This window comes from Gavia stellata, chromosome 11, assembly GCF_030936135.1.
Source record: "Gavia stellata isolate bGavSte3 chromosome 11, bGavSte3.hap2, whole genome shotgun sequence".
Lineage (NCBI taxonomy): Eukaryota > Metazoa > Chordata > Aves > Gaviiformes > Gaviidae > Gavia > Gavia stellata.
Window position 1 is genome coordinate 10,170,060 of NC_082604.1, and position 14,001 is coordinate 10,184,060.

The following is a 14,001-nucleotide window of genomic DNA, read 5'->3' on the forward strand; positions in this document are numbered from 1 at the left end:
TAAGTGACTGAAGGATAAATAATTTTTAAAATTATTTTTAAAATATAATTCATAATTCAAATTTTTAACAACAAAATTAATACAATGATAATTTGAATAAAAAAGGAAAAAAGGTAGGACCTTTAATGTTAAGCTAGCTTAAAATAACATTTTTGGTATTTATCTGTATGTTGGGGATAAACATTCATCATATGAGTGTCAACATTTTTCAAAGTTTAAATAGCTATGGAGATTAGATTGCCATTTTAATTAGTCATCTATTGTTCATCATAGTAGATAAATGGAAAAAAGATAGTTGGCGGCAGGTGGCTTGGGGTTAACTAGTGCTCCTGCTCAGATGTTTGCTTTACTCGTTTCTGTGAACTTCTTGCTATCTCTTAGCAATGGAAGAGGAAGCAACCTGGAGTGGGTTGTCATCTGAAGTGTACGTGTTTCCTTTTTGTTGTACTGAATTTAGGATTTTTGTTTCTTTGAGTTGAAGTTAATCTTTTTACATAACTAGGAAATTATGGATCGGATCTACAAAAATGTCATGAATAAAGTGAATGAAATGACTAGTTTCCAGCGGAATCTATTTATATTGGCCTACAACTACAAAATGGAACAGATTTCCAAAGGTTACACTACCCCGCTCTGCGATAGGTACTTTTAATTTTATTTTTAATGCCACCAGAAAAATGCTTATCAAAGTCTTGCAACATGAGCAGTATCTGAATTTTTTTTGTGTGCTTTTCCTTGTGTAACGTTGACACTTTGAACATGAACAAGTCTGTAATTAAGTGTAAATTGAAACAACAAATCAGTAGTTTGTGGCATGTTTTTAAATATTTACTGATATAATTTAAGTGAGTGTCATTTAACTTGAAACTGATTGGAGGTATATTCATTGCATTATTTTCATCAGGACTTTAATAATGGATTTATACAACTTTTGGGTAAGGTGGGAAGTCTATTCCTATAGATAACTGTAGACTTCACATTTTCACCGAAGTGGATCATAGAGTATCTCAAGTTGGAAGGAACCCATAAGGATCATCGAGTCCAACTCACAACTTTAGTGATACTAAAGGATAATATAACCAAAAAATTTATACAGCTTATTTAAATTATTTTTGAGGAGAAAAACCACAGAACTTTACTGTCTCACTAAATCTACATTCTCAAATCATTTAACCCATCTTCAAATTAGAATATAGAAACAGGTTTAGAAAACTGTGCCTGTGTTTTTGAAGACTTAAATGCGCTCCTTCAAAGTTTTCCTTGAATGCTGTAGAAGTTTCTTTGAAGATGGTGGAAACTTTCAGTTCAGATACAAAATAAGGTTCTCTCTTGTTTTGTTTTTAAGCAACAAATATATACTCTTATCTTTGCATTTTAGCCTTATTTTCCGGAAAGTACGAATGCTGCTAGGTGGAAAAATTCGCATCCTGCTTTGTGGAGGAGCTCCACTCTCCGCAGCAACTCAGCGGTTTATGAACATTTGTTTCTGTTGCCCTGTAGGACAGGGGTATGGACTGACTGAATCAGCTGGAGCTGGAACAATCACAGAAGGTTGGTGTTGGTGCATCCTGCTGAGTGCTGTGATCCGTGCTGAGCGCTCTGCGTGTATCATCTTTGACATAATTGGGGAATCCTGGGAATTACTTGTAATCATAAATGTGTAAAACAGTAGGAGTACTAATTTTGACACATTGTGCTAAAGCTGGTGACCTACATATAAAATGAATGTTCTCATTTGTGACAGAGAAACCTGTAATAGTGTGAATGGGATCCTGGCATTATTGCACTTACTAGTTGAACTGAATAAATTATTTCTAATTTTGGTGGGTATATTCAGACATTAGGAAAATAAAAAATGGAATGCAAAAGCCTGCACCGGATTTTAATTTCATATAACAGAACTTAAAGGTTTCAGTTGCCTTTCAGTCCTAAAATTTCACTCATATTCAGTGGTGGCAAAACAAAGCTGCTATTTTTTGGCAATGCAGAAGTGTTTGGGATTGAGACTTCAGGAAAGTAAGTCAAAATATAGAATCCCTGAACTGTTATGAAATATTGCTACTTATTCAGAGTCCAGCAAAAGCTATTAAGTTGTTGTGCCGCTTCTGAAGCGTGATCCCACATGGACAGCTTACTATCAAAGCTGTGTTGATATGACTGGAGGTATCTGTAAATACAGCCATCTATTCTCTTTGCGGGATAAGGATTTTATCTGCATTACCTTGATACATGCATTGGTTTTCTTGGAAGTTCTGTTCTATGAATTAAAGTTCAGAAATAAATAGTAGTTAATTTTCACTAAATAAGATGCATGAAAACAAAGATTTTTCTAATCAGTTTTGGCAAAAATTTTTTCTGAAAAATGTTCTTTTTAAAATTCTAGTTTGGGACTACACTACAGGGAGAGTGGGAGCACCTTTGGTCTGCTGTGAAATCAAGTTAATGAACTGGGAAGAAGGTGAGAATTTCTGTATGTGATTAAATTACAGTGTGTTTGTAAGAACTTCATATAGCTATTTTTCTATTGGGCTTTGCTCAGTAGTAGTAATTAGAAGACTATTTCTTGGCTTTTTAAATTCTAAGTGCTACTTTTACCTATAAAAGTTTGATCTTGGGCAAGAAAAAAGGTAAAATAGATTCCTCAGTGGTTTTTAAACTTACATATACCTAGACAGAAGCTATCAATGCGAGTGGCATTTTGACTGGGTTGTATTATGACTCTTTTTGGCTATACTATTTCTTTTATTCCAGGCACTATAATTGTGTATGCATATTGTGTAAATGCATACAGCATTGCACCTCTTTCTGATTTAGATCAGTATTCTTGCAGGACAGGGTGCAGGTCTTGTACGTTCTGTCTTAGAAGTGCTGGATTCAGGAGACTTCAACTGAAGTGCATGCATGATACGTTCTGTTGCCATTAAGAAATTATTTTAAAATACTCTTCATAATATTATTATTAATAAAATCATTAAAAAATTGGCATGTGGAATGGAAGCTTAATGGATACTATATAAAATATATTTAATGAAGTTTGAAAGGTATGTAGGTGATTTCTTTTCTTTGTAGGCTTTTACGTATTGTAGAATAAAAATACATAATACGTGGGGGTGGTTTTGGCTAATGTGAAACCTTATAGATTTTTCCTTTCCTAAAATATAAGGTGAAATTTCTTTTATTTGAGCCCATATGAAACTGATAGAGCATGTTATTCCTGGCAGAAAGATTGCATAGAGGTGGGTGGCGTTTGCCCTCTGCATGTATGTGAATTTCACTGTTCGTAAACACACGTGTTAAATAGCTCTTTATATGCTGAAAACAATTGGAACCACCTCTTCTCTTACTGAACTATTTAGGCAAGTGGTAACTTTGACTAAGGACTTGGCTAAAGTGTTTAGTTGTATATTTAAGTAGTAAAAAATATAGGAATTGTTGCTTTGGAATATATTGTAATTCTTGTTAACTTAATAAAAACCATACTTTTAGGTGGATACTACAACACTGATAAACCATATCCTAGAGGCGAGATTCTTATTGGAGGGCAAAATGTGACTGTGGGCTACTACAAAAATGAAGTACGAACCAAAAAAGATTTCACTGTTGATGAGAATGGGCAGAGGTGGCTCCATACTGGAGACATTGGAGAGTTTCATCAAGATGGATGTCTAAAAATTATTGGTGAGTTAATAAATTCAGGTGAACATATATAGAGATTTTTCAGGGCTGCTAAGTACTGTAATTAACCAAAAAATATCTCCATATCTTGGCATGCAGTCTAAAACCCTACCATGTATCCCAGGGGAATTCTGATCTGTTAACATAAACTTGATTGTGTATTTTAAAAGCTGATTTTTAAAACAATTGCTTCCTTTTAAAACAGTCTTAACGTTGACTCCAGTCTGTTAGTGAGACTGGGTAGTAATTAGAGAGTTAAATGTAGGCTAATCGAGCTAGATAAGCTGCCTTAGATTTTATAACTTTGTAAGTGTGTGGAACTTGTTTCAGTGAAAGGGCTCTTTTAGTAATACGTGCTCAGGAATTAAATAGACCTTTCTTTAATCTTGCCATTATTTATACTAAGACTATCCCTTTCATAAAGGAACTAGGGGAAAAATATACTAAGGTAAAGGTGTTATACATAAGCTTGTGATAGGCTTATAATTCTTTGACACCTGTAGGCACAAAAATAGGTGCCCTGTAAACTACCAGGTGTGTCTCTTGAAGTCAGTGGGTGATTCAGGGTGCTCTTTAATCCTGAAAACTAAGCTTATTTGGGTTTATGTATGAGAAATCTTAGGTCCCGCTGCAGCTGCCTTGCACTGGTCAAACAGGTCAGACAGCTATAAAACTACTTGCCTGGTTGCACAAAGCAGCATGAAGGTATACAGTAAAGGCTGGTACTCCTGGCTGCCGTCACAGCTAGGTGGGTAAGGCCCTCTAGTCACTTTTGCCTTCTTTGGGCTATATATGATAAGCTCAAGTAATTTGGGCTTCATTTTCAGTGCCTGTTGCTGGTGTTTCAAATAACAGGTGGATAGTTGCTCTTTAAATATGGATTTAGCCTGGGAATAAATAACAAAATGTCACCAAATGGTGCATCTCCTGCCTTAAGCTTTGGGACCAGACAGCACGAAATGTGTGCTTCTAGCCAAACACTGCCTTCTGCATAATCCTGGTTGTCTTCCATTCACATGCAGTGTTGTCATATAGGAAATGCTGTTCTAAAGGCAGAAAATGCATGGAATTGAAATGTGCCTCATTTTTTATGTTAGGGACAGATTGATAAAATGCAAAGTCTGGAAACCTGGTATTAAAAGTTTCTGGTATGTTCACCAAACATGAGTCAGCGTACCTTTTGGCATTCATACATACATTTCAGAAAAGTATAAAATCAGTGTCTAAAGTTTTGTGTTCTGTAATTAACGTTTAATTCCTTTTTTCCTCAATAGATCGTAAAAAAGATCTTGTAAAACTCCAGGCAGGAGAATATGTTTCTCTTGGCAAAGTAGAAGCAGCTCTAAAGAATCTTCCACTGGTAGATAATATTTGTGCGTATGCGAGCAGGTAAGAGGCAGCTGATAATTTGTTATTGCTGTATTCTTTGTCTGTCCTACTGAAGCCAGAAGCAAAATTTTTTGCCACTCAATATGTGGAATTTTTTTAAACCAGTTGAAAAAGGATTTTACTTACAATACAATGGAATAACTTTCTCTGTCAAAACTAAAACATCTAAAACGTATGTTTTTATTTTTCCTTTCCCATTTTTTTCATCATTCATTGGAAAATGCCAAGAATGAGTCTCTTTCAACCCCTTTTCCCCAATCTGAAAAGTAGCTAAGCTCTGACTGCATTCATAACAGAGATCACTCAAGCACTTCAGAGATTATTACCTATAGAAGCCCTAGGACACCTTGTTCCTTGCTGTATTTAGCTGTGATCTGTTCTTCAGAGGAAGTACTGTTGTACTTCAGAGGAAGGCAGGGGTAAAAACCACCAACAGCCCAGAAGCTGGCTTGCGCATTAAAAATACTTTTCTTTAATCCATGCAGTACACCAGCAGAAGCCTTGAAGCTTGAGAGAAAACACTGTAAATACTATGCAAACACACAATTAATAAACTATGATCAAATGTCCTTCCTATTTGCTTTCTACATGTATTACTGAATTAGGCACATAAGGTCTCAAACATGTCTTAAGTTTCTATTTCTAGAATTTCCTACCTGTGCATAATATAGACTTAGATATATAAATATATTTCAGGTAGTCTATGTTTCCTGTTGTCATTTTGATGTTTGGAAAGTCATTTTGGAGCTTCTGAATGATCAGAAAAATTCTGATTTCCAGTATGGCCAAAAAAGGCCCACTTGATAACTTTGAAAGAGGCCAGGACAAGCATACCAGAGAATTGCTCAGTGGTAATAAATAGAAAATGAACTTTTGGTTTGTTCACCTGGTTCTCTGTGGTATTTATTGTGTGTTAACTGGTGGTAGTTTGGACAGTTTTGCATCAATAGGCTAATAGGCATTGGACATGCCACTGCTGAGAAAACTTCTGCTATATTAAGCTTTATTTGTGGTTTTGACCCATTGGGTGAGTCTCATGTTAGCTTGTTTTGACTGCCTAAGATTATGTGCCTGTTCTGAGCGCTCTCTGTAGTCTATGAAGAAAGAGGTTCCTACAGATGGTGATTTCTGCTGTTCTAGGGTTGAAGTTCACTATTGGAATTGTACTATCAAATTCTGTGTTAATTTTGCCAGATCAACATAACATTGGAGGCCAAAATGCACTTGCCAGACAGGCAGTTGACTCTGATAGTCTGTGTCTCGTCTATTACTTAAAAGTAGGAAAACCTATCAGCAAATTTTAGCGATAATTTACAAACAGAGTCCAAGTACATTCCAGATTGGTTTTTCTGCTGCTGCTGTATTTCTTCTTAACACTTTCATGTGTGTAATTTGGTGTAAGTAGCCATGTGATACAGATTCTCTGAATGATTGTCCATATGCACATTTCATTGTGGGTATATACTCACCTCAGCAGTGTGAGCTTGGAGACTTTTTGCTAGCAGTGCCTATGACCTCTCTTATATCTTGTCTCTCCTTATACTTTGCCTGGGTGATCACGTATGCAAGAGGAGTCCTTCATTTGTAGCTGTTCTGTCTCCCACGTGCAAAAGGACAAGGAGGGCAGACTTCTACAGATGGGTTAAATCTGTGATTTGACCTTAGATCTTGGGGTGCAAAGCTCCTCTGAACATGGTAGTAGAGAATCAAAAGAGTTTGCACGATATTGCTGCTTCAAAAGCTGTATTAATTGACCACTTAAGACAAAATACTTGGCACGATAAGGCATAAAACATTTGTTGAAAGGAATCATAATTAGAGCTCCTTCAGAGGAGACTCTTACTGCTTTATCAGCACTTCATCCATCCAAAACGCATTCAGTGGGTCTGAAGTATCACATCAGGAAAATGAGTAGTTCAGTAACCTGCGGAATGAGCAAACATGGCAAAAAACCCAAGGGAGTTCTCAGCAGGAAGCTCAGACTTTACAGAATAGAAATGGTGATATCGACATGTAGTACCACTGTGTATGTCTCTTACCATAGGTCTGAGGGCCATACTCGGGTAAGATCTCAAGCACAGCAAGGCAATGAGGATGCCTAGCATAGGAGAGACGTTTCAGCAAAATCTCTTGGCATGGAGGAGATGACTAAGGAGGTCCTGAGGACCAAACTCTGAAAATTTCTTCCTTCATGCTGTTGTTACGACCTCGAAGACTGAAGAAGCTAGCAAATTCAAAAGATCTGCAGAAGGAACAGTAGTGGAGAGGGAAGTAGCTGCTCCAGAGAGACATAGTCTTCAGGATACTTCTCAAGACAAACAGTGTTTTAGCATTTGAACTGCAACAAGTGAAGATTTAACTTAGTGGTACAGAATGAAAAGCTACACGTTCCAGGACCTGTGAGCTCCAAGGTGCTCTTTCCAGAAAAAAGTGTAGTTGGATGAACCCGTTTTTCCAGAGGAAGTATGCTTCTACTCAAGAGGCTGAATTTTAGATGAATCAAAAGTTTGAGGCTTACCCAGCCAACTGATTACTTCTATATGCTGTTTATCCCTGGTGACACTGGTGATACTGCTGGACATGACCGTAAGCATGTCAAAAGACTACAGGAACCAGGGATGGAAGTGCCAGAATCCTTTTGTGTTCTGGATGCATATATGTACATATATATACACACACACATAATACATACACATTACAGAGTAGACCCTAGACGAAGTTATGAGGGTTCAGTACAGAGTATAGCACAAGTGTGTGTGTATGTGTGGGGAAATCAGAGAGAGGTAAAGACAGAAGGTGAGATGCAAGCAGTAAGTGATACTAAGGCTAATCTGAAGTCTTTCTGTAAGTATGTTCTTAGCAAGAGAAAAATGAGAATGGTTTTGAGTCAGCCAACAGGCAGGTGATGCCAGGGAAGCCTGTGTTTGTAATGGAATTTTGTGCAGTCTTCACAGCTGCTGTCAGATGCCCGTTATAATTCATACCAGTAACAAAGGGGAAAATTGCAATGTACAGTAACCAAAAAGGTATTCAGAGTTAATATTTTAAAATTATCTTGGAGACCTTAAAGAATAAGATAAAGTAATCGCCATACTGATGTTAAAGTTCTGTATTTTGCATTAATGATCTGGCTGGTGAAAGAGTTGAAAAGATTTAATAAATCTGTCGATGGTTAAGGTGGGACAGGATGAAAGGTACAGTGGAGGACAGGATTAGAATTAGAGCAAGCTTGACTAGATGGAGATTTGCTTGAAAACAGCAGTCAGTTTAAAGAGGGGAAATGTAAATTATACTTACACGTAAATAAACTGCAAAAATATAGGATGAGGACCACCAGCTGGTAGCAGTTCTGTAGGAGCTGACATGAGTCAACAAGTGCCATGCTGTTGTAAGAAGGTAAATAATATGGCGTAAGCAGATGTATAGCCTACAAGATGCACAATCTTTTTGCTCTACCAAGCATTAAAGGGTCTGAGCTGCACAAGCAACGCTTCAGAAAAGGTGGACCTCTTGAAAAGAGTCCAGGAGAAAAATGGGAACATCTGGGCAGAGATCGGTGATGCATGACTTAGGAGGAAAGGGCATTGCTTAAATTCCTAAAGAAAATTCAGAAAGGAAGGAAGACCAGAAAGATAAGAAGAAAAAAAAAATATAGTAACACTCTGTTAACAAATAAATGGCTTCTGTGGAAAGGAGAGGAACATCTGACTATTGGCTGTATGAAAATACAACTGGTGTAAACTGCAGAGAGGAAGAGTCAGGAATAGGCATCAGGAGCAGCTTACCAGTGCTAAGAATAATGAAGCATTGGCATGAGTGTTTGCCTGATAAGTTTAAGAACGGGTTAGACGAACATCTGTTAGATGTAGCTGACCTTGCTTTAAGGCAGGTGAATGAATTAGATGATCTTCTGAGATCGCTTTCAGCTCTCCGATTCTGTGATGTGCTTTGTTAGAATGTGTAGAGTTGCTATATGAAGTTCTGTTCATATTTTCCCTAAACTTTACACCATCTGAAAAATCTTGAAAACCTCTTTCAGGGTGAATTGTGCTTCAGTGTTTTCCAAAGACTCTGAGATCACAGCTTTGTATGTTCTGGGCATATCAGGAGCAGAGAAAGATTGCCAACAGTAGAGTGAGTGTATGGACAATCACTTGAAAGAGAAAGAGAAGTCACTTACCTTACAGAAGCAGGCGTTCTTTGAGATGTGTTGTGCATATGCTCATTCCACAACCTGCTCTCCAACCCCTCTTCACTGCAGTCCTCTACTCCTCTACAGTAACTGGATTCTGCAGTTGAGAGGAAACTGAGGTAGGGAAGCCGCACACCAGTCTTCATACCGGGATGCAAAACATGAGGAGAGGCAGGGCGCATTGACATCGTATGGGTACTGCTTCCCCAAAGCTTTGAGCATGAGACACAGTGGAATATGCATATGGACAGCACACCTTGAAACAATCCAGTTGCTGTAAGGTAAGTAGCTTCTCTTTCTACTTACTTTTAAGCAGGCAAAGGTAATTTGTGTACTATTTCAGAAAGATTATCAGGTGAACAAAAGCCAACTGTTGAGAGCAATATCTCTGTATGAAGTGCAACCCTACAACTTGAGATGTTATTTTTGAAGACTTGCTAACTTTACAAAATTCATACTAAAGTACATTATACTTCTCAGTTTCCATTCTTATGTCATTGGATTTGTTGTGCCAAATCAAAAGGAGCTTGCAGAACTAGCTCGAAAGAAAGGATTTAAAGGAACCTGGGAAGAGATCTGTAACAGTCCTGAGATGGAAAAAGAGGTACTGAAGGTGCTAGCTGAGGCTGCCATGGCAGGTGAGTAGCTGGGTAAATAGTATTAACCTTGTGGACTGTAATGTCTGTGAAACAGATAAGCATAGGCCCTAAAATATTTCCCTGAGCGTATATATTTCATAGAACATATATGAAGTGAAATTTTGATACCAAAAAAACCCAATAACAAAACATGAGTTGGGTCAGTCCTTTTGGTTCATGTAACTTTTTTTTTTTTTAACGTGGCCAATAGCTGAGGAAAGAATATAAAAACAGGGCGGACTTGGCAAGCTCAGTTCAGATCCCTGTGTGTGTGTGTGTGTGTGTGTCAGGCACTCTTCAAGATGTCCTGTAGTATCTTTTTGGCCTTAGCTGCTGGTTCAAAAGAATGTGTCTCATCTGTAGATCCATGGTATGTGTGTTGGGTATCACATGGTCTCACATGCTACATACTTAGGCATAGTTGAAATAAGCCTGTGACAGAGGCTCTCCTCGCTTCCAGTGACTTGCATCTGAGGGGTTTCCTAAACTGAAAGCAGCATCTTTATAGTTAATAATTTTCAGTAGACTTTTCTTCCCTTAACTCTTCTAGTTGCATTTTAAAGTTACGTAAATATTCTGTATCAGTATCCATACTATCTTCTGGTGGAGTTGCACAGCTCAGCTATGTTCATGTGAAGAAATGCCCCTAGTTTGTTTTCACCCTGCCATCTGCTAGTTCAATTTGGTTCTGCCGAGCTCTTGTACGGGAAGAGGCAGTGAGCAGTCTCAATGGCAGTTGTGATTTTTTTTCAGCATCTCTTATACTTCCCCTTCAGCTGTATCTTTTTCATGCTAATTGGTCATAGTCCATATAGCTGTTCTGGTGCAGAATTAAACAGTGGCACAGTGATATTTTGTTTGTTCTTTCATAATAATTTCTGCCTTGTTTTTGCTTTTGACCATTACTAAGCACTGAGCTTTTTTCATAAAGCTGTCAGTTATGACCACAGAATGTTTTTTTAAATGGTCATTGTAGATACTAAATTTGTTTTTCATATGCATTCTCTTTTACACTTTTCTGCAATGAATATTTTCTGCTGTTTTGCAGTCACTCAGTATTATGATGTCCTTCTGCAGGTCTTTTCAATTTGTCCTCATCTTTTCTACCCTGGATAACTTTATGCTTCCAACAATCTTTCTCTTGTTAGTCTTCATCTCTTCTCCATATTACTTGTGACTATATTAAACTATGATTAGTATATTTGCAGACTTCTGTTACAGGAGCATACTCTTATGATGAGTGCAGTCTCAATACTGCAGCAGACTTTTTTTTTTCCTTGCCCCATGTCTCTAGTCCATTTTTCTTTACTGCGTGGCGCATATGGGCAAAGTCATTCTAAGAAGCTGTTGAAATGGAGAGCATTTACAAAGTCTCTTTCCTTTTCTTCTTTGTGCAGCGCTAACTATTCTAAAAACAATTAAATATGCTGTTAAAACTGATGAAATGGAATATTTGATTTAATCCTGAGGCATTTCTACACATTTTAATGTTATTTTATATTGGGGTTTGTTTTTCACTTTGGTATTATAGGCTTTAAAGTAATATTATAATTTTTAGTGCTAAATTGCAAAAAAAACCCCAAACCCAGTGATTTAATGTCAAGGGGAGCAAAAGGTACAGGAAAATCTAAAAATGGCGGGTGGCAAAAGGTAATTACACATTTGTGGATTTTGTTTTAATTTAACCTGAAAATAGATTTTTTTTTTTAATATTGCCCATCTGTTGATTACTTTCTTAGAGTTACTTTTCTTGTCTTATGTCTGAAACCATAGCAGAAGCTCTAGCAAATGATAGTGTTTTGTGCTAAAGGTGTAACATGCAGAGCACTGTTCTGTTTCAGTAAGGGGAACAGCTACCATATGAACTTACTTTCCTTGAACAATTTAGTACTATCAGGAAAAAACACCCCCCCACTCCCCCTCCGTTTTTTCAAGCTTAAGTAGTATGGATTTTAAGACTTTATCTCCAGAAGATGAGTATCGAACACTGATACAACAGTGTCTATTTTGAGGATGTCACTTCTACGCACTGAGGCTTTTCTGGGAGCAGCACAGATATCCAAACAGCTGGGGCTTATTTCAGTATTTCTGTGGAAACTGGAGAACAGTTGCTGGTGGATCCTGTCACTCTACTTGTGACCACGTAGGTTTTCAAAGCTAACCATGGGGGGTTTGAGGAGCACTTCTGCGTTTATGTCACGTGCTTTTCTGTGTCAGAATACGGTTCCTCCTTTTGTGCTTAATTGTAGAAAAATGCTTACATTTACGTTTTGTATTAAAAATTTTTATTTTTACAGCTAATCTGGAGAAGTTTGAAATACCAGTAAAAATTCGTTTGAGCCCTGATCCTTGGACCCCTGAGACTGGTCTAGTGACAGATGCGTTCAAACTAAAACGCAAAGAGCTTACGGCATACTATCAAATGGACATTGATCGAATGTATGGAAAAAATGTAAAATAATTCTTTTTTCTGCACCACTTTGCTACAATGAGCTTGGATCAAATAGGAAATACTTGAATTGCCTGTCTCAACACTTGAGATCAACACACAAAACCACCGTTCCTCATTTGCAGCCTAAACTGTTATTTCTGATAACATTACCGTGATGACTGGCAAGTTTAGTAAAATGTTACGGCAGCAAACTTGTGTCTGTCTCCTTTTTTCCAGTTTTCTCTGCTACCTTGTCAGTCTGTGGATTTTCCTGAATCTTTTTGGGAAACCATGATTCTGAAGCCTCAAGTTTTTAAACATTTATAAATCCTGTATAATGTTTTATTTGTATCTTTAAAATTTGGATGTATATAGAGAGAACTTGGCTATATAAGAAATGGTTATACTGGGGGCCTTTTTTTACCTAATTATTTAAAGATAAGAAGGTATTGATGTTGTGACATTATGTACATTGCAAATGCTTGTAACGAGATCATTGTTAAACAGAGGACCAGGTTATTTGCTGCTGTGCTATTTTTCTCTGTAAATCTGAGGGAGAAAATGTTTGACATTCCAGCTTGTGTAATACAGCTTCGATATGTGCCTAACAGTTACTTTTATTTTTATCTGAAAATGAAAAGACGGTCATGGCACAGCTCTGCATAAAGGCTGGTACTCTTGCAGGTGTTAGTTAAAGCTTGTTTAATACAAAAGATGCTATTAACACAGCAGAAGTTAAACCTAAGAATAATCTCTCAAATAACAGAAACTCCTTTTTTAAATAGCTCATGACCATTTCATCCAGTAGTTGAATTGTGTAGAGCTAATAAGAACTCTCAGCATTAGTTTCACTTAACGCTTTGTAAGTTTGACAGTGTCCTTTTAGCAGAGGGACTGTGACAACTTTTGTCTTTTCTCGTTAGGTTTGGACATTACACTGGGTTTGCTCTTTCGTTGTTTGTGAAAGTCTGGCAAGACCCCTGTTCTGCCCTAGCTGCAACCCAAATCTTACTGGGGGGATTTTTAAAGTCATAATGACAGTTATGTTCTCAGCTCACACAGTGCCTAGCTGCCCTTTGTGCCATTAAAAATCTCCCTTTAATTCTGTGTTCTTCGGTTTAGCATTTTTTTTGCTTTAAAAACAGATATTTGAAGTATTTGTCAGCCAGAGTTATTTATGTTGCTTGGTTTGTTACACCCAATTCTTACTTTGGAAAGGAGTCTCAATTTCTGTTTTACTATAGATATGTGAATATTGTTTGAAGAACTATGGGGGATCTTTTCTTCTTCAGTGAGAGTGTTTAGATTTGTTTCAGATGTGAATTTTATTTTCGAAATATTTCTAGAAAGAATATTTTAATCAGGGTTACATGAGAATGTGAAAAGGTATACATCAGTCAACTTTGTGACGGAGCAAATATTAAAATGGCTTTAATTTGGAGATTATTCTCTCGTGTATCATTTACTTGTAGTACTAAAAATCAAGGTCTTGATGCTCACTTAGTACCCTACTATGGTAGCATATAGCAATTCTGAATGGCAGAAGCTTTTTTTGGGGGAGGGAGTTCCTGCGGTAAGCATTGTGACATGGGAGTTTTGGGAGATGTTTGATATACAAATTCTCATTTTAAAAAAATCTGAAATATTATTGAAATTAACACTTTCCATTGATTAGA

At 37.1% G+C, this 14,001-nt stretch overlaps 1 protein-coding gene across 3 annotated transcripts in view; it reads left to right on the forward strand.

The window, feature by feature from the left end:
* ACSL3 (acyl-CoA synthetase long chain family member 3) overlaps nt 1–13,766 on the forward strand; it is a 58,939-nt gene extending 45,173 nt beyond the window's left edge. For 2 of the 3 annotated variants that reach the window (XM_059822647.1, XM_059822648.1), the window contains exons 10-16: nt 503–642; nt 1,379–1,551; nt 2,384–2,458; nt 3,487–3,678; nt 4,950–5,064; nt 9,737–9,894; nt 12,192–13,766. In XM_059822647.1, coding sequence (XP_059678630.1) covers nt 503–642; nt 1,379–1,551; nt 2,384–2,458; nt 3,487–3,678; nt 4,950–5,064; nt 9,737–9,894; nt 12,192–12,355 — 1,017 coding nt within the window. In that variant the 3' untranslated portion in view covers nt 12,356–13,766. Of the gene's footprint in view, nt 1–502; nt 643–1,378; nt 1,552–2,383; nt 2,459–3,486; nt 3,679–4,949; nt 5,065–9,343; nt 9,390–9,736; nt 9,895–12,191 lie in introns of those variants that run through there. The other variant, XM_059822649.1, reaches the window with a different exon arrangement.
* Nucleotides 13,767–14,001: the final 235 nt, after the last annotated feature.